At 35.2% G+C, this 26,654-nt stretch overlaps 1 protein-coding gene across 1 annotated transcript in view; it reads right to left on the minus strand.

The window, feature by feature from the left end:
• Positions 1-222: 222 nt before the first annotated feature.
• LOC107593817 (corticotropin-releasing factor receptor 2-like) overlaps positions 223-26,654 on the minus strand; it is a 43,429-nt gene continuing 16,997 nt past the window's right edge. Inside the window, exons 9-13 of the mRNA XM_016283696.1 lie at positions 26,380-26,452; positions 25,772-25,857; positions 20,728-20,863; positions 9,681-9,722; positions 223-598 (exon numbers count right to left, since the gene is read on the minus strand). Coding sequence (XP_016139182.1) covers positions 458-598; positions 9,681-9,722; positions 20,728-20,863; positions 25,772-25,857; positions 26,380-26,452 — 478 coding nt within the window. The 3' untranslated portion in view covers positions 223-457. The remainder of the gene's footprint in view (positions 599-9,680; positions 9,723-20,727; positions 20,864-25,771; positions 25,858-26,379; positions 26,453-26,654) is intronic.

Raw genomic sequence — 26,654 nt, forward strand, 5'->3', positions numbered from 1 at the left:
ATAAAACACATTCAAGTGTTGATGAAAAAATGCATGAAGCTAGAATAAAATGTTTTTTTTTGTTTGTTTGTTTAAAAGCAGATGCTCTCTTTTCTTTTGACATAATGCTTGTTCAGAAATCATACAAAAAAATATGTTCTGGGGACATGAAAATTTTGTGAAATGATCAAAAATGCTGGCGGCAGCTGGCAACTTTAAGAAAAATGTTGGCAAGGATAGATGTTGTCCAGAACAATCACTATTGAGTGAAAAAAAAAAACTTTTGATCAGTTCTGTTAAAACCCTTCAATTGAGGGCCCATTCACAAAATTACACAGACATATAAATTCAATTCGCTGCTTGTCAGAGGAGACACCCACTTCCATCAAAGGCCAAAAACAATCACTTGGTCTCTCATGCCACTTGCAGTCTAACTGTGTGGTTGAATTATAAAAGAGGAAAAGCTACTGTGTAAAGGTCAGACGGCTGTGGTCTGCTTGATGCTGTGAAAGCTGATGCGGGTGGGGGAGGTGGGGATGGACATGGCTCTCGCCACTCTGACTCGCAGCGCGTGATTGTCCTGCCAGCGATGCCAACGCTTTCTGGCTGCAGAACGTACCTATAAAGAAAAAAAAAACATGAAATTTATAGTATTTTACTTTCAGCATTTTAACTTTTCTGCACTGACTATGGAGGATAATCTGCAGAATTCCATGAAATGGAAATGGTCAAATATACTGCAATCTTTTTTGTTTGTTTGTTTGTTTTGCATTTATTTAAAATGCACAGCACATTGCTATATAGTTGCTAGAACGTTCTGAACCTTGTTTTGCAAAAGCAACCAAAGCTTCAGTAGATTGAATCTTATGATTGAATCTTACGTAGATTTCATTTTATGATTCATTTTAGTTTTGCCACCTGTTTAATGCAGTAAATGTTTTTTTATTTAATCAATTAAAAACAATGTTGTATAAAACATCTCTTCCATGAGCACTTAACTGCATATTAATTAAAAATAATAATAATCTATGCATTCAGTTTTACTTAATCCCTCCATGTTCTTGCTTGTTCTGTACTAAGCTATGTCTGAAACTTTGTATTGCAAGCATGTGTTATTTGCCCCTTTAAGATGAATTGCTTGTATATCACTTTGGATAAAAGCATCTGCTCAATGAATAAATGTAAATGAATTCATGTAAATGTAAAATAAATTAATGTATACATGAATTAGTAAATAAACAATGTAGCCTACAATAATTGGATTATGGCACAGTTGCTAAGATACCTTTTTAAATTCAGAGAAAGTTAAAGAAAAACAAATTGGGACCAAACATGGTATGCATCTATACAGAAACAAAAATAAGTTTGTGAACCATTTGGAAACATCTGGATTTTTATATTGCTTACTCAAAAAATGTAGGGTCACTGGAATGCTAGTAATGAGTAATAAAGCTTTCTAAGCATGCTGGAGCTTCTGATCTTTATGTCACAATTACAGACAAAAACAATATGATTAATTACACACAAACAGTTGTATTTTCATTGACAGGGCAGACTGGAAAAAGCAAGTGAACCTCTGTGTTACAACTTCTCAAAAGCTAATTGGACTTAAAGGGATGTGTGGATTGCACAGGTGTCCTGTCCTTTAAATAAAGGCACACATAGGCTGGTCAAGAAATACTAGTTAATGTGTGTAATATACAAATAAACAAATGGTCCAAAAGCAAAGGCAGTTCAGAACATTTACTGAAAGTGCACAAAATTGTTTTAAAGAACAGATGGGCACTGGAGACCAACACTAAAGCCTCTCCCCAGTTGTTAAGCATGGTGAAAAGAGCATTGTGGTTTAGTGCTTCTCCAGGGCTTGGATGCTGTGCATGCATTGAAAAAACAACCCATTCTACGATTTATTTTACAGGGGAATGTCAGGACAGCAGTTCATGACTCAAAGCTTTTGAAAGGTTAGGTGATTCAAAGCACACAAGTTAATCAACTAAAGGTTGAAAGAGAAAAATATATGTTTTCCTGGAGTCCTGACCTTGAGCCAATCCAAATGCCATGGCATAACCCAAAGAGAGCAGAGCTTTCAAGACAACATAGAAATATTCATAAAATGAAACAGATTTGTGGGGAGAGATGGCCCAAAATAATAAATAAGCAGGATTTTCTGCTAAAAGAGAATTGACAAGTTATTAAATTCAAGAGTTGGTTACTTTTCACACCATGCACTGACAATGATTATTCACTGTATTCAGTAAAAATGTGAAAAGTACAACTGTTTGTGTCTTTTTAGCACATCAGTGGCACCATCAATGTCTCTCCACGTCTCCCAGCTACAACTCAAGAGGCTTTTCAAAATCCCGGTGGGCCACAGAGCACCACTCACTCACCACTTTCCATTAAATTGCATGATATTAGTCACAAATATTTGTTAACTTCTCATTTGGTGTGCAACCCCCTTTAGGCTTACAGTGCCACTGTGTAGGGTATACGTTATAAAAAAGTATTAGATGAGTTCCTTTCATATTTTAACTCAATGCTACATTAGCAGTGGATACAGTAACACCCTCCAGGTGTGATGATGGTCTAAAGCCCGTTTAGAATCATGACAATTTGCAAACCCCACCCACCGAGGCACTACGTCTCCAGTGCCTCAAAAACACACGCCTGTGCCATCACTCAGATTTCCCTTCTTCAGGAAGATGGTTTATCTGTCTGTGCTTTTTGAGAAGCCTTTGGATGATTACTTCATTATTGGATATCATGTTTCACTAACCCATGTTGAGTTGCGTTTTATCATTAGTCACGGTGGAATGCAATGTCCTTTTGAAAGTGTGTGTCTCAGAGGGTTTTATTATGAGTGAGGCCACGCACAATAATGCAATTCAAGAACTGACTGTTCACCTGCTGCCTAATATATCCCCACCCTATGACAGATGCAACTGTAACGATATAATATTCATTTCGCCAAGCAGTAGTTTTAATGTTGTAGCTGATCAGTGTATACACATGCCATACCATACCAGACATTTAGGGCTCATCCACACAGAGACGCGTTTAGCTGTATACATAAACATTTTGTATCGTATCGCCGTTTTGTTCAGACAGATTCGGTGTTTTGGGAGCCTGAAACCGCTATTTTTTTAATCCAGGTCCCAGGGTGGATAAATCTGAAAATGACACCCTTGCGTTTTCGTGTGTACAGCCAATCCATATATTTTGTGAAATGATGATGTCATCACCCCATGTCTCGACCCTAGTTAGACACCACTACGTCACGTAACAGCAACAATGGTGGACTACATGCTTATGTTCGTGCTGCAGAAGCTACTGAGCCAATTAGCTTTACTAAAGCAAAATCTTCTTGTGTGTTGTTGTGTTGGGTTTGCATACAAGGTTTATGCACATGCTCCAAGTGTTAGGATTATGGACTGGTTTTTGTTGTGTTTTCCCTCCCCATGTGTTCCGTGTCCCCGTTAATTGACTGATTCCATGCACCTGTGTTCCCCTGATTGGCCTGTGTTTAAAAGTCCCAGTCTGTTAAGTTTGTATTTGTCGGGTCTTGAACGTTATGCTTGTGTTCTGTGTCTCCATGTTGGATTATTAAAGACTCTCGTTTTGTGTAATCTACATGTCTCCTCGTTTCCTTGCTCCAGCGTATTGTGACACTAAGTCTTCTTCTCCATGTTTAGTGTATCTCTGTGGCAGAATTACAGTGCCACATACTGGTCTGGCATGTATACTACATCGTTTTGAGTCAGTTTCAGTGGTTTTGTGTGTACGCAGCTATTTCTTGAGACGAAGAAAAAAAGGAAAGGAAGGGGAAAAAAGATCAGATAGGGAAAGCTCTGGCTGTGTGTGGATGTGGCCTTAGTTAACATGCAGATTAAGTGGCCACATTTTTGCTATTTTTATGTTGACAGTTTTTGAATTTGTTGCCAGATTATTCTTGATAAAATGTGACAAGCTTTTGGCGACAGAAGCACTGTTTCTGCCATCCAAAGTGACTGAAATAAAGAAATAATCTAAAATAGCTGTAAAGCAATCCTTTCTGTGACCTATTTTCTGATTTTCTTGAGCACTTTTGCGTAAGGTTTCAAAATTATAAAAAGTAATAAAGTAACCCTATATACCAGCAATGTTATGCAACATAAATAAATTATGCAGGTTTAGTGCTTGCCAGTACTTTATTTTTGTTTCACTATGTTCTGCACCTGTTTATACTGTTGCTGTATGTATTGTCACTTGGTGATTAAAGTTATTTGTCAGTTATCTACTAACATGTATTACTTTGTATAAAAAAAAAAAAAAAGATAAATCTCACATTTCATATTTTAAGTCATTTTTAAGAAAAGGGATATGAATCAAAATTATTATCTGCTCTGTTAATAATTCTAGATACCTTATTACCAGAATTTCTTATAGATTATTTTCCATCAACTGGTTAATATTTACAAATCAGTCTGATTTTTAAACAAAAATGCCAAACAGGCTGAATAAAAATGCAGTTCCACTCTCAGACAGCAGGTGGCACTTATGGAACAACAGAAATACAGCTGTTTCAGTAAACAAAGCATTGCTGCGCTTATAAACAATGCTTAATTAGGCAGTATATGGAGGGAAGATTAAAAAAAATGCCATCAAAACTTTTCTCGAGAGTCGGTTCACTTTAGAGATACATTCACAGGCCTATAATTCATTCATACTTTAATTCATATAATTTCCCTCATCACTCGGTTGTAAAACCTTTCACTGCGATCTGCCATATTTTCAAACAAAAATAAACCTACGCTGCCTGCTGTGCTCACGTGAGACTGTTACTAACTTTGCTTAAAGCTGGACAGTTTTTACTATGAGCTTTTCAAATCATGGTAATAAGGTTTTAATGATAATTAAAATATAAATCAGAAATTATGACCATCAGGATTTTTATTGTGGTTTGTCAATAATCTGTTACCATTTCATCCCTAATTGTAACCCTCCTACTTGTAAACACCTTGTAAATCTTTAGTGATCTCTAGTGGGGTTCACAACCCCCCAGGATAGGAACCACTGTCCTAGAAGGTGTACCATGGCCTTCATTCAAGTCGCTTGAGTCAGCTTCTGTAAGAATTCTGACATTTTAGATGATTTTGTTATTGGCCCTGACATCCCTTAAGAGGACTGCTGATTTACATCCCTTGTCGTCAAGCCCATCCTGTATGAATTTTGCTCCCAATCAGATGAAGGTTTTGTTACCAGTAAAAGCTTACCAATCTAAGGTTGCCTCTATCCATTTCACTCTCAGGTTGTGGTGTTGAGGTATTTTTTTTTAGTCAAAGAAGGCTGAGAGGCTGCACAGGCTTTGTCTTGTTAGAATGTTATTGATTTATGTTAACAGCATGAGCCAGTGCCATAAATCTGTTCAGTTGTTTACTTGTTTTGATGGCCACAACAGGGGTGAATGACGAATGTCACAGTAGGTTAAGAAAGCGATTTCTCTTCCTTGAGGCACTGGCTTTCTGTGTTTCCACTGTTACATACAGAATATTGAATGTCTGGATCAAAACACAGTGAAGAACACAAAACACAAGGCAAGCGTAAAAGACACTCGGGATATTGTTTGTTGTCAATGTCCCGATTGAGGTAAAGGATTTTTTGTTGTCAATGCCTCAATTGAGGTACAGGATGTGAAAATTTCTGAAAAATGTTCATGTTATATATTTTGGTTGCATTTGTGAGATAAAATTTAGCTAGTTGTTTAAAATAGGTATACAATATCATAATATTGATAAATCGATCATTATACTCCTGTCTCGAATCGTATTGTAATCATATCGTAGCATTTTTTGGGATACTGACAAATATCGTATCGCTGGGTATGAGAATCGATATCATATCGAATTGTGACGAATCCTGCGATTTACTCCCCTAATGCGGATTTCAAATGATGAATAGCAGCAAATTGTTTTAACCCCGAATGACTATTTGTAAAAAATCTTTTGCCCTAGAATAGTTTAGTCTTCATTCAAATGTAGGATTTGAAATTAAAATGGATAGAGCAATATATTTTAATAATTTTTAAATGTTCAGATAAAAATCTGCATTTGATTATCATACAAATATTGCAGAATCTTAAATATTTCTGAAGCATTTTTCCTTACCTTTTCAAAATCCTAAAAGTTAGTTTATTTTAATGTTTAAATTAGACTTTGAATACCAGATTTACAGTGTGACCCTACTGAACACCACTGTATGTATGTGTGAATGTTGTTGTTCACACAACAGCTTCATTGTGATTCGTACTGAATTAAAAATAACCAGCATTTATAGCTGTAATTTATGCATAGCTATGAGCAATAAATGCAGAATAAACTGTAAGCTGTCATGCTCTCAATCGCGTAGCGTGACTGAAGCTGAATGGACTTAAACTACGAGAAAGCACGGTGCAGCGTAGATCTGGTGCGCCTCGTATGCACAGCGGTTGCAGGAATGGTTTGCATCTGTGGACTACAGCAGGTTAATCCTCACACTTAACAGCATTTATACAGTAGCTCCTAACAGGGTGTGTATCTATGAGGAATTATGACCTCAAAATGTACCTCGGTATGTACCTCGTACATAATATTCCCCATCTTGCCTGGGGTCATAACAAAAATCCAATTATTACCCCAAATACAGATCAGATATGAAGAGAGGTCATTAGACTGCAGAATAACATTCTAAAGATACACAAATTAAAGAATAAACAAATGTTTATCTGGCATGGAACCCAAATACTGATTCAGCTGTAAGGCCCCGTTTACACCGTCAGTTAAATGTGACCCAATTCCGATTTCTTTGCTCATATGTGACAGATCGGATATTTTATATGACCGTAAACAGGGAAAAAAACGCATGCATTCGGATATTTCAAGATTGGTTTTTCAGGCCTCGTGAATATGTGGAAATAAATCAGATATAAAACAGATATGTCTTGTAAACAGGCAGATCAGACTTTCTAAGGCATTACGTTCTGTACGTCATTAAAACTGCGACAATTTGGTACAGTGTTGCCAACTGCTTTCAATTGAAAGTAGCAAAAACTGGTAGCTAAATGCCACTAGATGACATCATAATGGCAAATTTACTGATCTATATAAAGATGAATATAGATCAGTGGGCAAGATGAGAACTTAGATAAGGTTTGTCCAAGAAGTTGCTATATTTGTCCCTAAACTTTTGAAAAAAGTCTCAAAAGGGGTGGGGAAGTCGCTAAATCTAGCTACAAAATTTTCTCCGCGTTTTAATAACGTCACATGTGACCCGTGCGCACGGGCTATTTTGAGCTACAGGCCAAAAAAAAAAAAAAGGTTAATTAAGCCCTCGTCTAGCGATCCCAATGCTCCAAATAGTAATTAAACTAAAGTGATCTTTATTTGTACGTTTTCTGAGAGGAGTACCTATCTAACAATAAAAGAAAAGAGGGAATCACTCGCTGCTCTTCACTGAACTGCTTTTTGATTACTTGTTTTGCGACCATGAATGCTTTTGTTTAGATGTAAAATGATAAAGGTAATGCATTATTTGTTTCTTTCTACTGGTTTTTTTTTTGCATCTGTTCTTATTTATAATAGCAAAGATAAAATAAAAAATAGCTATATTGTGATTATTAATATAGTAATTCTTAATAAGAAAAGAACTGGAGGAAACTTTTGCTTCTTTCTCATAATCACCTTTGCTGACGCTATCGACTTCAAACGGGTGTAGCTCAGTCATTTTTTGTCAGATTTCAACAAATCATATATATATATATATTGAAAGTCTTTTAATGGAGAATGTGAAAATAATTCTCTGAAAATTATTATTCTCAGAAGGAAGCACGTATGGAGGCGGTAAATGACAACAATGCATGCGCGATGTTTCAAATGGTATGGCAAGTGTAAATACACGAATCGGTTATGGGTCACAATTGAAAGAACGTGTTAACAGACAGTAAAAAAAATCGAATATAGGCAACAAATCAGAATTGGGCATCAAGACCTGCAGTGTAAATGAGGCCTTATGACATAGCTTTAATAAGCTAATTTGTGTATATTTATTTATTTATTCAACAGTTCTTTCTCGTCCTTTCCCAGCAGTGTGATATTCTATTGATAACAGCAACCGTTTCACTTTGTATCACTCCACTTGTAGTATTTCTCACAGCGAGTGTCTTGGCAGACACCCTAGTCCACTATAATTTTATAAATAATACTGTTTTTGTGTAACAGAATGTAGTTTTAAGAGTTTTTAGTCAAGAATTTAGTTGTTTAGACTTCAAAATGGTCATTCAGCGCTCATGAACCCGCCGAGTGCAGCCTCACCTCGCCAGATCTTCTGGAATTTGCCGACAAAATATATTCTGTTAGATTTAGCCAAAATGAATTATATCTCATGTTTAACTACTGTAGAGACATCATGAGTAATCTGTTATATGTCCCAGAGCAAATAGTTTTGGCTGAGGGCAAAACCCCATCAAGTTATATTTTATATAAATTGAATGCTGTACAGTATATCAGAGTGCCACCGTTGTACTTTTGACTGAATTGCCTAGCTTTTATATTGAAAAAGACTGAAACGGGGTTATAAACAAGGAAGTTATTTTTACAGCCAACAAATGCACTGAGCAGCACTGTCATCGGAAATCATCCGTAACAGATGAAGGGATAGTACGACAAAGATATCGCTTTCCTCAGCGGATATTCAAAATAATGTTTTATTGTAAACATGTGACTGAGCTGAAGAATGAATGCTGTATCAGATGCAGGTAATCACACTCGCTCAGTCCATCTAACCTTTAATTAAGCAACTCAATGTTCCTACGTTACTCGTTCTAAAGTGATGTTTTCGAATTAGTAACGGAGGCTTGGGCTCAGCTGTTAAACTGACAAACTTAGATTTGAATCCGTGGCGGAAGGAAGTAGTTCTGCACAAAAGAGGGGGTTTAAAGACACTACGTAAAACATAAAACCTAGTTATAACATGAAATGATACGGGGCTGATGGTTGCCTCAGTGAAGAAATCTGATGACACAAACATGTCCTGGTGACACATACCTTAAGCGTCATCAGCCAATCAATTGTCATTATTCTATACAGGCTTCAGACTATCACATTCCCACAGCATCAGCTACTGATGCATATGTAACCCCCTGCATGTTCAATTACTAAATATTTTAGCTAACTTGATAATGCTATAAGCTACCAAAAAAAGTGATTCCACTTCATTTTAAATATTTTTAAATTCCATACATTTTCTCCCACAATGCAGAAATTTTAATAACGTGCACACATTCTATATGCGAGCCAGCTTATATTTATAAACACACACACACACAAATAATATCAGTTTGACCGTTTCTGTTTTGACATAGAAGAGGGAAATCTCTGGAGAAAATGACAGATGTGTCAAGTGATACTGATATTAAGAAGATATCGTTATAGGTGACTGAAGAGGCATCCTATAAGTAATAAAAACAGCCCTATTAAAAGAGAGCAGTTTGCAGGGTGCTGATAGATTGATCTGTTCTTCCTGGTGTTTGTGTGCAGCGAGCCAGTGTAAATAGCCTCCCACATAATAACAGACTTGGGTGGCAGAAAACAGATAAGGTGAAGGGGTGATATGGCTGTGGAAAGGGCTCGTCATTGATAGTCATCTTCCAGTTCCGTCCAACCATGAAATTAAACGCATCATTGACTCACCTCCCCATTAAGAAAGCAGTAAAATACCGACACAAAGAATCCCTGTTAAAAAAAAATAACAATCCATCAGTTAAACAGTCACCTTAATTAACAAAACATTGCTAAATGCAAATAATAAAATTTAAAAAAATGTGAAAATTACAATTTAATATGCCATTGTGATTGACACAAGAAAAAGAAGTCCATAGCTCTTAAAACGTTATATTTTCTGCCTTTTTAGGATCTAAAGTGTCAGAGTATGGTGGTTTAACAATGGCTCTTGTACCACAGGGATGTTCTCGCACAAAAAAAAAAAAAAGAAGAAGAAGAAAAACCACCACCAACAACAACAAAAGAACTCCCTGGTACAAAGCTCCATCCAAGAATAATTGGCACATGTTGTTACTAAGGTGTCAGGCTCCAGTTCTGAGGACTGACTGCAGCGAACAATCAAAGGTTGCTGGGAAATAATGTTCTCGGGGGAAACAAAACTATTTTCCACATTGAAGCCCTTAAAATATTCATGACAGCAGAAGAGGAGATAGACTTCAGACCTCTTCAAACTGAAAGAGAGCAAGAGATCCCACTTAAAAGGTGACATAAGACCAATAATGGTCTCCAATTCTCTTGCACAATGTCTTTCCCAATGACATCTTTACAGTTCTTTCAGGTGTAAATGACAGACAGAAGAGTAAATAGAACTGCAAGTGGAAATTGCGATACCCAGCACACAAGGGAAATCACACTGATTGCATAAAAGCAATGGATCATGCATCATCCCATGTACGACTCAAACCAGCAAACTTTCTGTTTTTAGGCTTTACCTAATAACTAATAATTAGAGCTTTACTCAATGGACCAGACCTCCCACAAGTTTGGCACGTTAGAGAGACCAATTTGAGTAGGGATACATAAAAGGATTTAGAGACATGGCACAGTTATCCTTATTTCTCCAGTTGTCAGAAATAGAAAGAGGTATCCGCTTGCTGTTGCCAACTTGGCGCAACCAGTGTAGACAGATTCACTGATTCATTTGGGTTTTATGTGCTTTTGATGTAATGTGTTGCGTCATTCATATCCATTGCAGACAGAATGTAAACTCTAAGTGTAGCTACACTTTCCGTTTCACTTCCCAATAAAACAACTTATAGTTTCTAGCATTCAGGCATAATGTAACAGAACATGTGACCTGTGCTGGCAAAATGAGTCTGAATGAGCAAATTTTCAAAAATGAGTTATTTTTATTTTCACATTCTCCATTAAAATACCTTCAAAATGATATATGACTTGTTGGAATTCGGACAAAAAAAATGAGTTTGAATGCGATAGAGTCAGCAGAGTCGATTTTGAGAAAAATCGAGTTAAAGTTTTCTGAAGATTCCTCCAATTCTTTTCTTGATAACAATTACTATATTATTAATCACAATATATCTATTTTTTATTTTATCTGTTATTAAAAATAAGAACAAAGATGTAAATAAATAGTAGTTTAATGAAGAGCAGTGATTGTTTCCGTCTTTTCTTTTAATGTATATGATTAACATTGAGACAGATCAATATTAAGACGTACTGTAATGCATGGATCAAATATAATGTTACACATACGATTTTTCCCCAACCATTTACTAAACGTTTGTGTAAGACATAACAGATTATGTTTGTGTGAATCTCACCAAGACATATTTCACAATAATGCACTTTTTCTTTTTTTTAAAGATTTATTTTTGGCGTTTTATGCCTTTTATTTAGATAGGACAGTAGGTCAACAGGAAGCGAAGTGGGTGAGAGAGAGGGGGGTGGGATCGGGAAAGGTCGCGAGCCGGGACTCGAACTTGGGACGCCGAAGCGCAATGACGCAGCGCATGTCGGCACGCTGCCCACGAGGATCATCGGTGCCGACAATATTAATAATATAATAAAAAAATTTCTTGTTCTTTTTTCTGTTGGGGATTGGATTCAATTTATGATAAGCAATTATGTACAAATGTTGTTGTTTTTTATGTTTAAATTTCTAAAACATTAATTTAAAATAATAAATTATATTCATTAATTAAAGAATTACAAAATAATTCATATAGCATTTTTGCTTTTGAGAAATGGCATGCTTTAAAAAATATATACATATATATGTGTGTGTATATATATATATATATATATATATATATATATATATATACTGTACACACACACACACACACACACACACACACCCTCTCTCTCTAATAGTAGTAATAATAATTATTATATAGTAAAATATAATATAAATAAAAATATAGGCCTAGTTTACACCAATGTTAATATTTTGGGGTCGGTAAGATTGAAACAATATTGATTATTATAAGATGAGATCGGTAAGAAAACAATTTTGTGACATTGTGAAATATTACTACAATTTAAAAGAACTGTTTTCTATTTAAAAACATTCAAATGCATTTATTTCCTGTGATAGCAAACCTCTGTTACTCCAGTTTTCAGTGTCACATGATCTTTCAGAAATCATTCCGATATGCTGATTTGATGCTCAAGAAACATTTCTTATTATTTGTATTATGTATTGGAAATGGTTGAGCTGCTTAATGAAATGTGGAAGTGCTATGTGCCTTACGATGCTGGTATGTTCCCCGTCTTGTAATGGACCTCCGCACGCTTTTTTTACACAAAGTGGACATACGACTACAATAAATTCACTTCAGAAATATTTGTACACATATTCAGCTGTTAACATATAAATTAATGCGCACATGATAGTTCAGCACTCTTCCATCATGTTTAGACTCTGTACATGTGAATTCAATACATTGCCAAAGTATTCTGAGAAGTTTCAAGTTTCAAGTCACCATTTTAACCAAATTCTCTTCATCTCCTTCTTATTGTAAAGTAATAAAGACACTCTGTGCTCAGAGTCTCTGTCCAGTGAGAAACGACATTAACAGACACAAAAAGTTCTGTGCTTTCAGCTTATGAAGCAACAACACACACTGTACAGCATGTCTTGACTCTGAATCACAGAGAAACATATGCAGATTGACCGGGTTCTCAAGCCTCAAGCTCCAGTGAGCAAACCTTCACTTCAAGGTACTTTCATCAGCATGTTCCAGATTCATAAGGACCTTTTGGACCCAGCTCAGGGCCTCATCTGCATGTCCCAGATCACTGGCTGTGCAAGAAGATCAGTGCTTCATATTCGAAGTTTCATGTTTAACGCCATCTTTCATTTAATTCTTTAATGCGGTATAAGGTTCTTCCCATTATTAGTCTGTGAAGAGAAACACAGTTTTATCTTCCCATAAGATGATGCATTCATTTAGTAGTTGCGTTGAGTTAGTACCTCCTTTGTACAATATTTTACTACATTTGTGTCTGTCTTGTGTTGAAAAACAGTAAGAAACTCATTAGAGACACATTGTTCAATATCTCACAAATCTTTCAGATCTCACAAATCAGTCAGTCCGCTGACAAGTCCCCACCAATTTCCATAATTACATTTTTAATGAAGCAATCCTCTTGAATTGCTACTCTACTGTTAAGGTCAAATTCATTAGCAAGGTCCTGAGGTAAATGGAGGAAGAGGCCATCTGACACACACACACACACCACACACACACACATCAGATGATGTTTGACCAAAACTATGCAAATTACTATGTAGCTCTAGAGCAGATCTCAAGGATTGGGATCGGGGCCAATCAAGCTTTTTTTTTTTAACTGATCGGTATCAGCTCTCCTAAGCCCAATGCTGCGCCCTACGCTGGAACGCCACTTCTACAGACTGTCTATACTAAACTAAAAAATAGAGGCTTGCTGCGTCATTTTACCACACACACAGTGAAGGAAATAAATAAATATCTAATAACAAGGGCCTCGACTCCCACATAGCCATTAATCTAGTGACGGGCAGCTGATGTTGAGATGCTCTGTGTGCCTACACTTTTGCTGCATTTCAGAGTAGCAAACTCTCGCCCACTCTACCTATTGACAGCAAACTGCAACACAGCAGAGCCACACTGGCAAATTCTATAAATATGTTATGATATAATTTGCTTTAGAAATTGAATTAATTAGTAACATGCCACTGACAGTGCTTTGTAACGAATAGATGGTGACAGAATCAGGACTCTAACTGAAAGCTGCTTTGTGATCTTGCATCTACTTCTTCCTTTTAATCTTTATTTATATTTGCGGTTCAAGAGAGCACAATGATTTACAGTTAAAAAGAATAATTATTTTGAAATTTACTACTTGTTTTCCCTTTAATTTATTTGAACAATTTCATCTTATTTAATCGAAATATAAACCAATATTATTCTGTTATTAAGTATCCATTCTTGTAACATTGTTTATGTTTTGGGTGAATTTAAACCCGCTTATTTGAGCATGACAATAAAAACAATATATACAAATAAAAACTAAATCTTTCAGAGCTGCGTGCCTCAAACTTTACCATATTTCATGACACTCGTCATATCCAGTTTACATTGGTACATTGATTACATAGGCTGTTTTTTTCCCAGAAGGGCTAGTATAGACACTGAGGAAATAATTATCACTATTGTTAGCGCATTCTCTCTAACGTAATATCCATGTCCATCTACATAGGTCTTCTGATTCCACTTATAATTTTACTCTGTGGGGAGAGTTGCATGCTTTTTAAAATATGAAATAATTGGGTTCCATACTGAATGAAAGTGTTTAGTGGATCCTCTAAGTGAATTTTATATTTTCAAAAACAGCATCTCATCGCTGAGCCAGAGCGAAACTGCTGCTCGTTTGTTTGATTTGCAATCAAGCAGTATTCTTCTCCGGACCAAAACACATGCGACAGTGGTACCTGCAGCTGTACAGCTGCATGCTGTGCGTACCATACGTGCATCAGTTTTCCCTGCAAATACTTCAGCAGTTATTATGTGTGTCTCTATCATTTGTGAATTATTCATTCTTTTGCGTCAGCTCTTTCTTTTCATTGAACTGGTCAAACCATTCCCACTGAACCATCTGAAGAGGTTTCTTAGTCAGTAAAACAAACGGTATTTATATACTTAAACATGGTTTCCGGTTTGAGCCCTGATGCTTTAGTCTAGCTACAAATGTTTTTAGCGTGGAACAAAAAGCATTAACGGAAATATGATAGGAATTAATCGTTAGTTGTTTAAACTTAAACACAGATCTGTTGCTGTTTACAATACGGGATGCTCAGTTATTTGCCTCGCTCCTGAATGAATTAGCTATTTTGAATGAATCTGTTGAATGAATGGTACATTGACTCGTTTTGTCACCACCTACTGGCAATTTAAATGTCATATTTAAAAGAAGGCTACAACTTTTATAGTCAAAAAATAAATGAGTAAATAAATAAAAAATATTTAAAGCATTAATTTCATAACAATATTTATCTGCGCAATTGTAATTCCAGTGTATATCATGCTGCCTCTGCGCTGCATTATACAGTCTGATCTGTGAAAACAGCATTCAAAAGCTGTGTAAAATCGAAGAAATTATAGGGTATTATTTTTTAACTATAATAACTATACTAGTTTGTAGTTTTGTATAAAAATGGTGTTCACTGTAAAAAAAATTTTTAATTAAAATAATAATAATAATAATAATAGTAATCAAGTTGAAGTTATAATTAATTATATTACAATTAATTATATTCATATAAATTGTATGTATGTATGTATATATATATATATATATATATAAAACTTAAATATGATCAAATTACATAGAATTGCTTTGCTTTGTGTTTATTAATAAACTAGATCTATTGCATAAAACTTGTTCTTGCAAAACATGTTACATGAATGCTTGACAGAAAGTTCTCTCAGAATTGAATTTAACACGAGCATATACAAATTGCTAGATTTGTTTTGTTTTGTTTTTGTGCAAAAATGTCCCCCTCTCTGTGTACAGTCAGATGAAATCCTGCAGGCGGTCCTGCATGCAAAAGCAGCGTCCTGATTTGTTGGACATGACAACACCTTCCTCTGGCACTCCACAAACAGCCAAGAAAAAAGGTCTGATTTCCTTACTATATGCCACTGACAAAATTTTTAATATTGTCTAAATCACATAGTCATGGAGCAAGCCAAAACAAATAAGCCAATTCTGCTTATACCGACTGCTTATTAGTCTAGGCAGAAGAAAGCACTACACATTTTTAAAACAGTGGGTTGTTTGCATCACCAAGAATAGGTCTCGCTTTCTGCAAAACAGGGCGTTCAAAGATAATTGATAATCTAATCTGTTTAACAAGTATGATCTTGCCACACTGATTAACAACAACATTCAGTGAGTTCACATGTTTAAAATTTACCTGCCATAACAAAAAAACAAAAAAAAGACAGATTCAGTGTAAGAGTTATAATACATGGGCATAAGAGTCCTGCTCATATTACATGTAGAGAACCTCTGTAGAGAGTGAAGTAGCTGCTGGCGTTTCATACATACTGCCTCAGCATGCACATCAAAACGCATCTTGTCAATAGTAATTCCAAGATATTTGTAGCTGCAAACCCTTTCCACCATTTGACCTTTTGTGTAAGTTGGTTGTGGAACAAGAAGGCTTGATCTTCAGTCAGTTACCATGTCTTTAGTCTTTTTTTACATCAACAAAAAAATCTGAGAGTTACTTTTCCAAATAAGTAACGCCAGTTTTGTTTTCCTATTTATTGGCTGACATCGCAGCTGAAAGGTTTGAGCTGCACCCTCTACTGTACAGACATGAATTTACATTTCCTTCAGCCTGAGGCTAATTAATCCGTGTATCATTCGTTCTCTCGTTTTTTTATTTAATAATGAAAGTTAAAAAAAATAATAATAATAGAAAATGGCTCCTTTTATGTTTATTTTCCCATTGTTTTCCAAAAACTAAAAACAACAATTCAGCTTCATTTTTCATTTTTCGTTCGGATTCTTAACACATTTATTGCAACTACATTCATCTTTTCAGACAAATGAATGGCTCAACACAACTCATACTGGGGCAGAGCCTAGACAGGGCTTTTTTCTGTGTTGATATAAATTCTATGCTTTGCATCAGCTGTCATAGCCTACGCTGGTCACCCAGTACGTTTGTTTGTTTAATTAAATAATTAATTACTTTTAAATTAAATATTTTAAACACTAATACAAAAAGGATTGGGTATTCAGCAGAAAGAGGCGTTTCATTACCACACATGTATTAAACTAATTTTTCTACTTTCAAAATTAAATCAAAAATTGAGTGAACGCCTGATACACAGATTCTTAATCATTTCACTTTTGATGTAAAAGGCTTTTTACTTCCAAACTTGTTCTTTCAAAAAATGTTCACACAATGATGTCACATATACGCAATTATATTATTAAAGCATCAAATAATGATGTGAAAGACGAATGGCTTGCATGTCTAAAGCATATAAAGCGAATAAACTAGTCCTTGTTAGCTCACATTTTTCATCATAAAAATCATAAAAATCATAAAAACTTTAATTTCGCCCCAAGTGTTCGGTTCATGCATGTGTATATCAGAGGCTCATTGGTCTTCGGTCCTCAGTTGGAGATCTAGAGATCTTGTAGATCTGTGCTGCTTGAGCCACAAACTGTTTCAGAGGCTTCAGTCCAATTTAGTGAACTGATTCAACTAGCTCACCAAAAAGAACTGGTTCAAAAGAATGATTCGTCTGTGAACCAGACATCACTCCAGACTGTTTGCCTGAGGCTCTGGATTACAGGTAATAATGTTGTAAATAATGTTCAGTTTCTTACACAGAGCAATTGTTTCGCTTCATAAGACCTTAATGTATCATCAGGAGCCACGGGTATTCATTTTGTGTTCCTTGATATGCTGTTTTTATCCTCAAAAACATCCAGCTGCTGACTTGCATTTTATGAATCACCAAGGACCATACTGTTCTAATGAGGAAAAAAAGTCACCTACATCTTGGATGGCCTGAGAGTAAGTAAATTAACAACACATTTTCACTTTTGGGTAAAATATCCCTTTAAGGTACAGCGCTGTGGTGTATCATACATTCATTTTTATTTCTTTTTTTTAAAGGCATGCTTTTTTCAGTACCATACAACACACTACAGTACCAATGTCAACTATTCTTTGCAGAGGGTTTCCGTTAGGTTATGCCCACGCTGCATAACCTAACTGGCCAACGGGCAAGCATCTAAGTGCCTGGACAATGTAAGGGAAACATCTTATTGTGTGTGGCTAATATGTGAAGGTGCTGTGGCAGGCTGTAGACCAGTTCTTAGATCATACAACTCTATAACATTTCTAAATGAACTTGACCAGGCCTGTCAGGACATATATATATATATATATATATATATTGGTTATGTCAATGCGTGGCACGATGTCAGTTTCCGCCATGCAGAGCTTTTTCGAAAATAGTGTCAGGCTCATCCACAGTTCATGAGTCTTGATTTTACACCATATTCCCCTTTCCTCAATCAAATAGAGTAATACTACTCTACATGGAGGTGCAAGGGTTGCAATGACAATTTCGAAGCAATGTTAAGCCTGGATTTGTCATGCCACAAGGGTTTGTCCGCAGTGCTTGAACAAGGCAAGGATATTCACTGTGATGTTGATGAAAATGTATGGCCAAATGTTGAAGGCAGGTTTGATTCAATAACATTGTGTATTTGAAATTATCTCCATTTACAAAGTGTTTACTTTAAATTACTGTTTCAAAATGCAACCACAATATTGCTGCGAAAACAGCATACAATGCCTGTTACAATAGAATTTTTTATGGCTTTTGTCAGTTTGTTTGGCTAATGTAAGTGTAATATCCATTGTGATCACTGTGTATATTATACCACATTATGTTTTTTTTTTTTTATGATACTGTGTTTGTATTTAAATATTTGCCTCAATATGGTCGTCTTGTTTTAATTGTGATATACTATAGCTGTGTCTCATTTAGAAGGCTGCACCCTCCGGAGGTCGAATCCTCTGGAGGTCGCATCCTCTGTAGGATGCATATACGAAGTGTCCTCAATCTAGAATTAAACGAGACGGCCTTCGTAGGACAGGCGGAAAAGGAAACCGGAAGTATCACGTTGCTATGCCAACACATTTAGAGCATCGTTGCACTCTCACACTACTTAAATGAAGAAAAATTATTTCTAAATTTGGAAAGTAATTTGAAAAAAAAAATGTTTTTACTTGTTTTATTGTGTTCAATATTTGAGGAGCTGCAGCGTACCTACAGCAGGCATCTATTAGAGAAAAAAAGGAGGAGGATATTAAAAACAAAGTTTATCCGTTTTTACCGAGGCGATTTAAGGTAAGTTGTAAACACCACATCTGCGCTTGTGTGTGCGTTATATCTGCCGGCGCCGGCATTTTTCAAATTAACAACGGTTGTTCACGGTGATGCAAAGAATTGTGGGTTATCTGTAGCAGCGAAGGATACACCTCATGCATCCTCCGAAATCCTGTGAAAGAAGGTCGCATTCGAAGGTCACATTCGGAGTGTCCTACTTGCTTTTCTGAAATGAGACAGCCTCGATGATGTATGCAGCCTTCGAATGCGACCTCCGGAGGACGCAGCCTTCTAAATGAGACACAGCTTATAGCTGCTCACATGATTGACTTTGATTGCTAACAGGCGTAATCAATTGGAACTCTGTATGAATCTGAGTACTTACTGAGCTGTTGCCTTTGCATGTATGTGTGTGTTTGCCTGACGAAGGTCTTTGACCGAAACGTTGCCACTTTTAACTTTTTTGAATAAAGGGAGAATAACAGTGTGCAGATATTTTTTCCTATTATATGATATACCATATTATACTACAGTAACCACCATTGTTTGTCACTGAATTAACAGATTGTTATAAGTACTAAACTGAAAGAAGACAATACGGTTGTGTTTTGGCAATTAAACTGTGTGTAGTGTTTTGCAAAAACTGTGATATAGAATTAAAACCTCAGTGTAAAACAGAAATCTTGCAAATTCAGTAAATTGATTTGGTGAATTAATTTCAGATTTCAGTAACTGCGTTTCAAGATCCAATTTTATTGTTTCAAAATAAAAATAAAAACAAGTGTAACAGGCATCTAATAGGCGATAAATGAGCATATTAGAATGATTTCTGAAGGATCATGTGACACCAAAGACTGTAGCAATGATGTTAAAAAGTTTGCATTTCCATCACAGTAATATATCTATTTTTATTTTTACTTATTTTATGTTTTTAAATAAATAAACAAACATTTATAATATAAACAGTAATAATATTTGACAATTTTACTTTTTTTTAAAGACTTTTAAAAACCATTGCATAAATTTCACCTCTCCTAAACGATGGAATGGTATTGTATATTTGCACATTTTTTTAATTATGTGCATTCAGTAATTATGTTAACCTACATATCTTAGCAGAGCATTTAAATATGAAATAATAACCATTCCAAACATAGCCTACTGCAAATTCAGCTGAAAGCCTACACACTTGTCCTGTTTTAGTCTTGTTATCTTACAGTTTCTTTCAGGGATGTCTCATAAATTATTTTCCTTGGAAAAATAGATGGTTGGGAAATAAGAGTAGCAGAAAAAGGGAGGACAAGAACCCCCACAGTACTGCACGTTTTGCTGATTACACTATATATTTGTGTTGTTGTTGTTATTATTATTGTTATTAATATTATTATCACTGCAGTCCTGAATTTCAGGATTGTTTTTTTTCACAAGACAATTGCTATAAGCAAAAATACAGAAAAAAATGCTGCCAACATTTCTAATTCATTCCTGTTTCACAATATGCTTCACTACAGTCAATGAAGTGAAAATTAGTGTTATTGTTATTCTATAATGCTTTCTTAATAATAATACTTTCCAGTGAGTTTTGGGCATGTGATTAACTGTTTGACCAAGATTAATGTTGGTAACACAGACTGAATGAGGAGTTTTGGGGAAAAAATGGCTTTAGTTTTGGTCAGCTATAAGGTACTCTCAGCTAAAAACTCTTTTTTTCACCAACATTTTCTCTGAACTGCAGTACTAGAAATGTGATAGAGAGAGCAAGATAGGCATGAAGATCACTGTACAAGACATAATGTATCACTGACCTGAAAGGACTGTAGAAATGAGTTGAAATATATAAACACAATTTGAGATATGTCATCCTCGCCTGGGTTCACAAAGAACAGCATGTATGTGATACCAAGTAAAGGCAGAAGCACTAGAGTGGCCTTCACCGCTTTCCTGCAGTCGCAGAAAGAGAGAAAATGGAACAGAGCAAAAAAATGTAATTAGATTTATGGCACATAACTGATTTGACACATTCCCTAACTTCAACTTTGGAGTCTCATTACTTTTTAAAATATTGAGAAAATGTATGACAACTATTAGCCATGTCAGTGATAACACATTCACACCAATCAGGGCTTTACTATATTTAAACCACATTCAGATGTTCCAATGGAACATGGTTGCAGACCATATAAAATGTAACACTCATAAAAATAAAGGGTTTTTGTAGCGACGCAACAGAAGAACCATTTTTGGTTCCCCAAAGAACCTTTCAGTGGTCAGTTCTTAAAAGAACCATTTTTTTTTCTTAGTGCAAGGAACGATTTTATAATCTAAACCGTAATCCACTACAAGGAACTTTTTGTGAAATGGAAAGATTCCATGAATGTTAAAGGTTCTTCATGGAACCATCAATGCCAATAAAGAACCTTTATTTTTAAGAGTGTATCGTGTAACATTTCAACATCTGAAGTTTAGGTACATCAAAGGTACATAAAAACATGGAGTCCCTGCTCTCCCTGTGATCAATTGTGAACTGCAGACCTGTATTCTGATTATTTTCGCTATAATGACTGTGCCAGAGACGTCATGCTCCAATAAGCTCTTCAAATGGAATCATTTCCATTCCATTCCAAACCATTAATTTCCTGTTACCCTTAAATACAGTAGTTTGTCTATAACCAGGGTTTGAAATTAACACCCGCCAAATGCGGATAAAAATCAGCTGTGGCGGGTAACGCTGTCAAATCACTAGCCAGTTTGGCGGGTTACTTTTCGTAAATTATCTCATTAATTTCTTGGGGAAGTTCATGCAAGCCAAATCTGCGCAGGTTTAACTTGTGAGACATCATGACATTATCGAGTATATTGCAAAAGCTAAACAAAACACACCTACAGAGGCGTGCATACGCGACGTGATGAATAGACCAACACACACAGGCTTTAGTGCGCGTGCGCATTTAGAGTGGTTCTTTCACTGCATGATTCAGTCTATTAATATGCATTAACAATGATCACATACTTCAAGATAAGGAGGCAGAAAATGTATATATTTATATCAATTCATATAGTTAATTAATATCACACGAAGAGTGCCGTTTTTTCTTACAAAATCAGCATGGTTACAAATGTGATATTTATTTTATACAACAGTTCTATAAACAATAAGTTAATATCAAGAAACTTACGTTTTAAACACCATATTGGCTGTTTTTGCGCTATTTCTGTGCTATTTCGCCATCAAAAAAACATTCCAAACACAGCCACAGTACTGTTTTGCGTCTCTGAAAAACATGACATTGTTTTGTTTCTGAATGAATCCGTTTAAATGATTCGGTTCAATCGCAATGACTCACTTAACAGTGACTTGCTGCCACCTACTGGCGGTTTTAATTTCACATTTAAAGTATCTTTTCATTTTTATAAACAATAAGTTAATATCAAGAAACTTACGTTTTAAACACCATATTGGCTGTTTTTGCGCTATTTCTGTAGACGGCCTCAGACTGTTCGTTTATTTCTGTCTCTTTTTTTTTTTTTATTAAGTTATGAGTGGCCGGTAACTTAAAAATTTAGTAGCCAAATTGGCTGGTGAGTGAAAAAGTTAATTTCAATCCGTCTATAACATATAATTTGGCCTCTTATCAAATGTGACAACAAAATACGGCTGTAATGGACAATAAGCCAGCAGAAGAGAAAATTAGAAAAGATCTCAAACTATGATTTTCAGAGTGACAGTAAGAAGTAAAGAAATGTGCACTGTTCATCAGCAGCTCTAATATTGTAGCTATACTTAGATATTTAAAGTTAGGAAAAAGCAGACTAATATTTCATTAGTATAATAAATCACTATGCTTATGTTACAATATTGCGTCTGCACTTGTACTTCAGTCTCGCACTACCACAGTTCTTGCTCACACTTCTCTTTCTGTGTCATCGTTCTGCTTCAGAGCTGCCTACTTCAAACCCTGCCACATTTACAAGTACATTCAAGACACCTCTGTACATTGAAAACACCTTTTTTTGTGATAGGTTCTATCATGTTTCCCTTGCATCCTCTGAACCCCACCACACAAAAATGAAATCTGTATGTTTAAAGTTTTCCATTTTAATCATGTAAAATATACTGCACATGATTTGCATTATCTGTACAAACTATTGTTTGCATGCACTTTATAATGTTGGGTCATTCACAAATTATTAAATATTTACTATTCAAAATTATAATGGTTGCTACACACCTGATTATACATGAAATAGGTTATAATTATACAAGTTTTGTTGGCTGTAACTTGACCTGTACTGTACATAGGTAAGCAACGGCTAAGGTCAAGATTTTACTGTAGAATGAGTTGCATTTTAAATAGAACAATTAAACTTGCCTAAAGTTTTGATGTTTAGGTATATGTGCATCATGAGTTCCTGCTCTCCTTGTGATCAGGTGTGAACTGGAGACCAGCATCTAAATTTGGATTATTTTCGCTATAATAAATATGTGCCATAGACATCCTAATTTCTTCAAATGGAATAATTTGCCATTCCATTCCGAACCATTTATTTCCTGTTAACCTTAAATACAGTAGTTCATCAAAAGTCAGCTTACCAGTAGTCAATAACATATCATTTGGCCTCTTATCAAAAGGTGACAACAAAATACACCTTCACTGTAAATTTCAATATGTTAGCGTCACTTGAGAATATCTTGCAAAATGATTGCCTCATAAAAATCTACTTACGGTTGCTGAATATATTTAAGTTTACTCATAAGCCAATTTAAGAAACTTGAATATACTAAGTAACCTTTACTAGATTTTACTGAGGCAATAAGTTGGCACGTTTTTTTTCAAGTAAAGTTAATAAATTGAAATACAGTGCGTGTGATGGAAAATATTATATGATTAAATATGTCTTAAACAGATTTGTTGAAGTATGTCTAATGATATAGCCTTAAAAGGTAACTTGAATTAATGTAATGATCATCTGAACTTGCAATACCTTGATTTTTATTAAAATGACACCACTAGTGCATCTTTCCTTTAATGTCAATGTATTATGGTTTGAGCAAGGTATATGAAGGACCATGTATGCTGGGTTGAAAATGTCAAACAATATTAGCAATAACTTCAATGATATGAAGTATTCTTCTGAGAGCAAAAGCAACCCACACACATAAAAAGAAAAAAATATATACAGGTGCATCTCAATAAATTAGAATGTTGTGGAAAAGTTCATTTATTTCAGTAATTCAACTCAAATTGTGAAACTCGTGTATTAAATAAATTCAGTGCACACAGACTGAAGTAGTTTAAGTCTTTGGTTCATTTAATTGTGATGATTTTGGCTCACATTTAACAAAAAAACATCAATTCACTATCTCAAAAAATTAGAATACTTCATAAGACCAATAGAAAAAACATTTTTTGTGAATTGTTGGCCTTCTGGAAAGTATGTTCATTTACTGTACATGTACTCATTGACTTCAGTCTGTGTGCATTGAATTTATTTAATACACAAGTTTCACAATTTGAGTTGAATTACTGAAATAAATAAACTTTTCCACAACATTCTCATTTATTGAGATGCACCTGTATGTGCTGTCATCCACTCTGCCAACATTGTATGGCAAGTTTGCCACAGGTTAAGCACAGGTCATTGTTTTCTTCAGAAAATGGAAAAATATAATTAAAGTTAGTAAGTATGGGTTCTGATGAACTCTGAAATCCAAGCAACAATGAAATCCTAACCTTTTTGAGAAAAGAGGATTAATTATACATAAGCTTGTCCTCAAGACTCCTCAAGATTAATGCTTAGCAAATCAAGTGAAACGCCACAACAAAGTTTGCAAATGCATTCTCAGCAAACTCAGATGAAAGGTCTCATTTTATTCCCTGCTCTGACTGAAGTAAGTATTGCCCTGAGATACATTCACACATTAGGAAGTCATGCTTTCAGGTCAAAAGTTTCAAAAAAATCTAAAATGGTAGACTTAAATAGTAGAAAAACTTAAAAACCCTGAAACTTTAAATCCTCAATCCTCAAAACCAAGTAACCTCAGGTGACATGACAACACAGACTTGTATAAAGATAAAGATAAGCTTTTTTGATTGGGTTTAGAACAGATAACGGGTTTAGTGTCTATAGTGGCATGCAGAGAAATCTAGATAACAGTACAGGGTTAAAGACTTTTAAGCAAGTAGGTAGGTGATGTTTTCCTTGATCTATGCAAGGCATTTGGTACCCTAAACCACAGCAAACTCTTATCTAAATTATCATATCTTAATTTTACAGTTAATGCAATGAAATAGATTGAGTTGTATCTGATTATGAGGAAATAGTGCATTGAAACCTTTTTCATCCTTAACAGTGGGGTTCCTCAAGGATCTATCGTTGAGCCTCTTTAGTTTGTACCTGAACGATTTTCTAGAAGCTTTCCTGATGTAAATATTCAAATTTATGCAGATGACACTGGGATTTATATACATGCTAAAATTAGAGTACAAATTATCTTCTGCAATGACAAAACTCTTGATTGCTTACTCAATGCTATCTAGTGCTAAATGCCCAGAAAACCTCATAAATGTATATGCCTCTACAGATGCAAGTAAAATGTACCTGAATTCAGTGATTTTTTTCCCTCACTTTCATATTGTATAACATCATGGTCACAAGCAGGAAAGTGCCACAAGTTTTGAAACTACAAGAGGATAAATAAATAATGACAGAGCATTTATTTTTGGGAGAACTCTTCCTCTACTGAACATGAAACAGGATTTCATTCAGCCTGAGCAGCCTGAGCAAACACATCTTACTGCTCTTGCTCATTACAGTTCAAGTGAGCAATAGTTAGTAAAAGATCTTTACCTGTATTGTATTGTTTCAGATGTGGTCGAGGCCCTCAGCTTTGTCATTAAAATGCGCACAATGTTGAAAAGGAACACAAAATTTATCTATATCGGAGAGAAAGAAAAGAGATGTAGATCAGTGATTGTGCATTTTCTCTAAATAGTTTGATGTTTCTGCACATAACATGCAGACATTTAAAGCTGTGGAGAGCTCATAACGACACTAGTAGGTTTTGTCCAAGCAGAATGGCTTGTATAATAACAACAGTATATTATACTGCTTTTACCTGAAGAAGATATAAAAAAATAGAACAGATTCAACTTCTTTGCTAGCAACATGTCAATAATTATCTTAAAGCTCAAGAGCTCTATCTGAAAACAGCAGACATTGCTATCATATTAAAAGCTGATATCATGGAAAGGACTGGCTTATACTATTTGCTGATGTTAATAATTCTTCAAAATCACATTGGTATTACATTTACATTTTGGCCATCTCGGGCTTTGTAATGGGTTTAAGAGTTAATTTTTGTTCACTTTCTTTCAAATTCTTCTCACTGTTTCTCTATTTGCTGGAGGAATTAACAACCACAAGTCAGAGGTAAGCAATAATACAATAATACTTACAAGAAGAACTAAAATCACAGGCCCCTGATAAATGTAGTCTATGTACTTTCCAGGTTCCTTCCCAAACCAGCATCTGAAAAACAGAATCTATTTGTTTACTCAAAATATTAGTTACACTTAACGTACACTTAAAGTACTAAAAAGTGGGACAATTAGTCTCAAGAAGTACTGAAATAGTACACATTCACTTCTAGTACTATTCCTACACTTACTACATAAAGTTATTTGGATAATTTAAAAATATATACTTAAACCGTACTTAAGTTTACTTAAGT

Source organism: Sinocyclocheilus grahami, unplaced genomic scaffold (genome assembly GCF_001515645.1).
Source record: "Sinocyclocheilus grahami isolate Dianchi unplaced genomic scaffold, SAMN03320097.WGS_v1.1 scaffold176.1, whole genome shotgun sequence".
Lineage (NCBI taxonomy): Eukaryota > Metazoa > Chordata > Actinopteri > Cypriniformes > Cyprinidae > Sinocyclocheilus > Sinocyclocheilus grahami.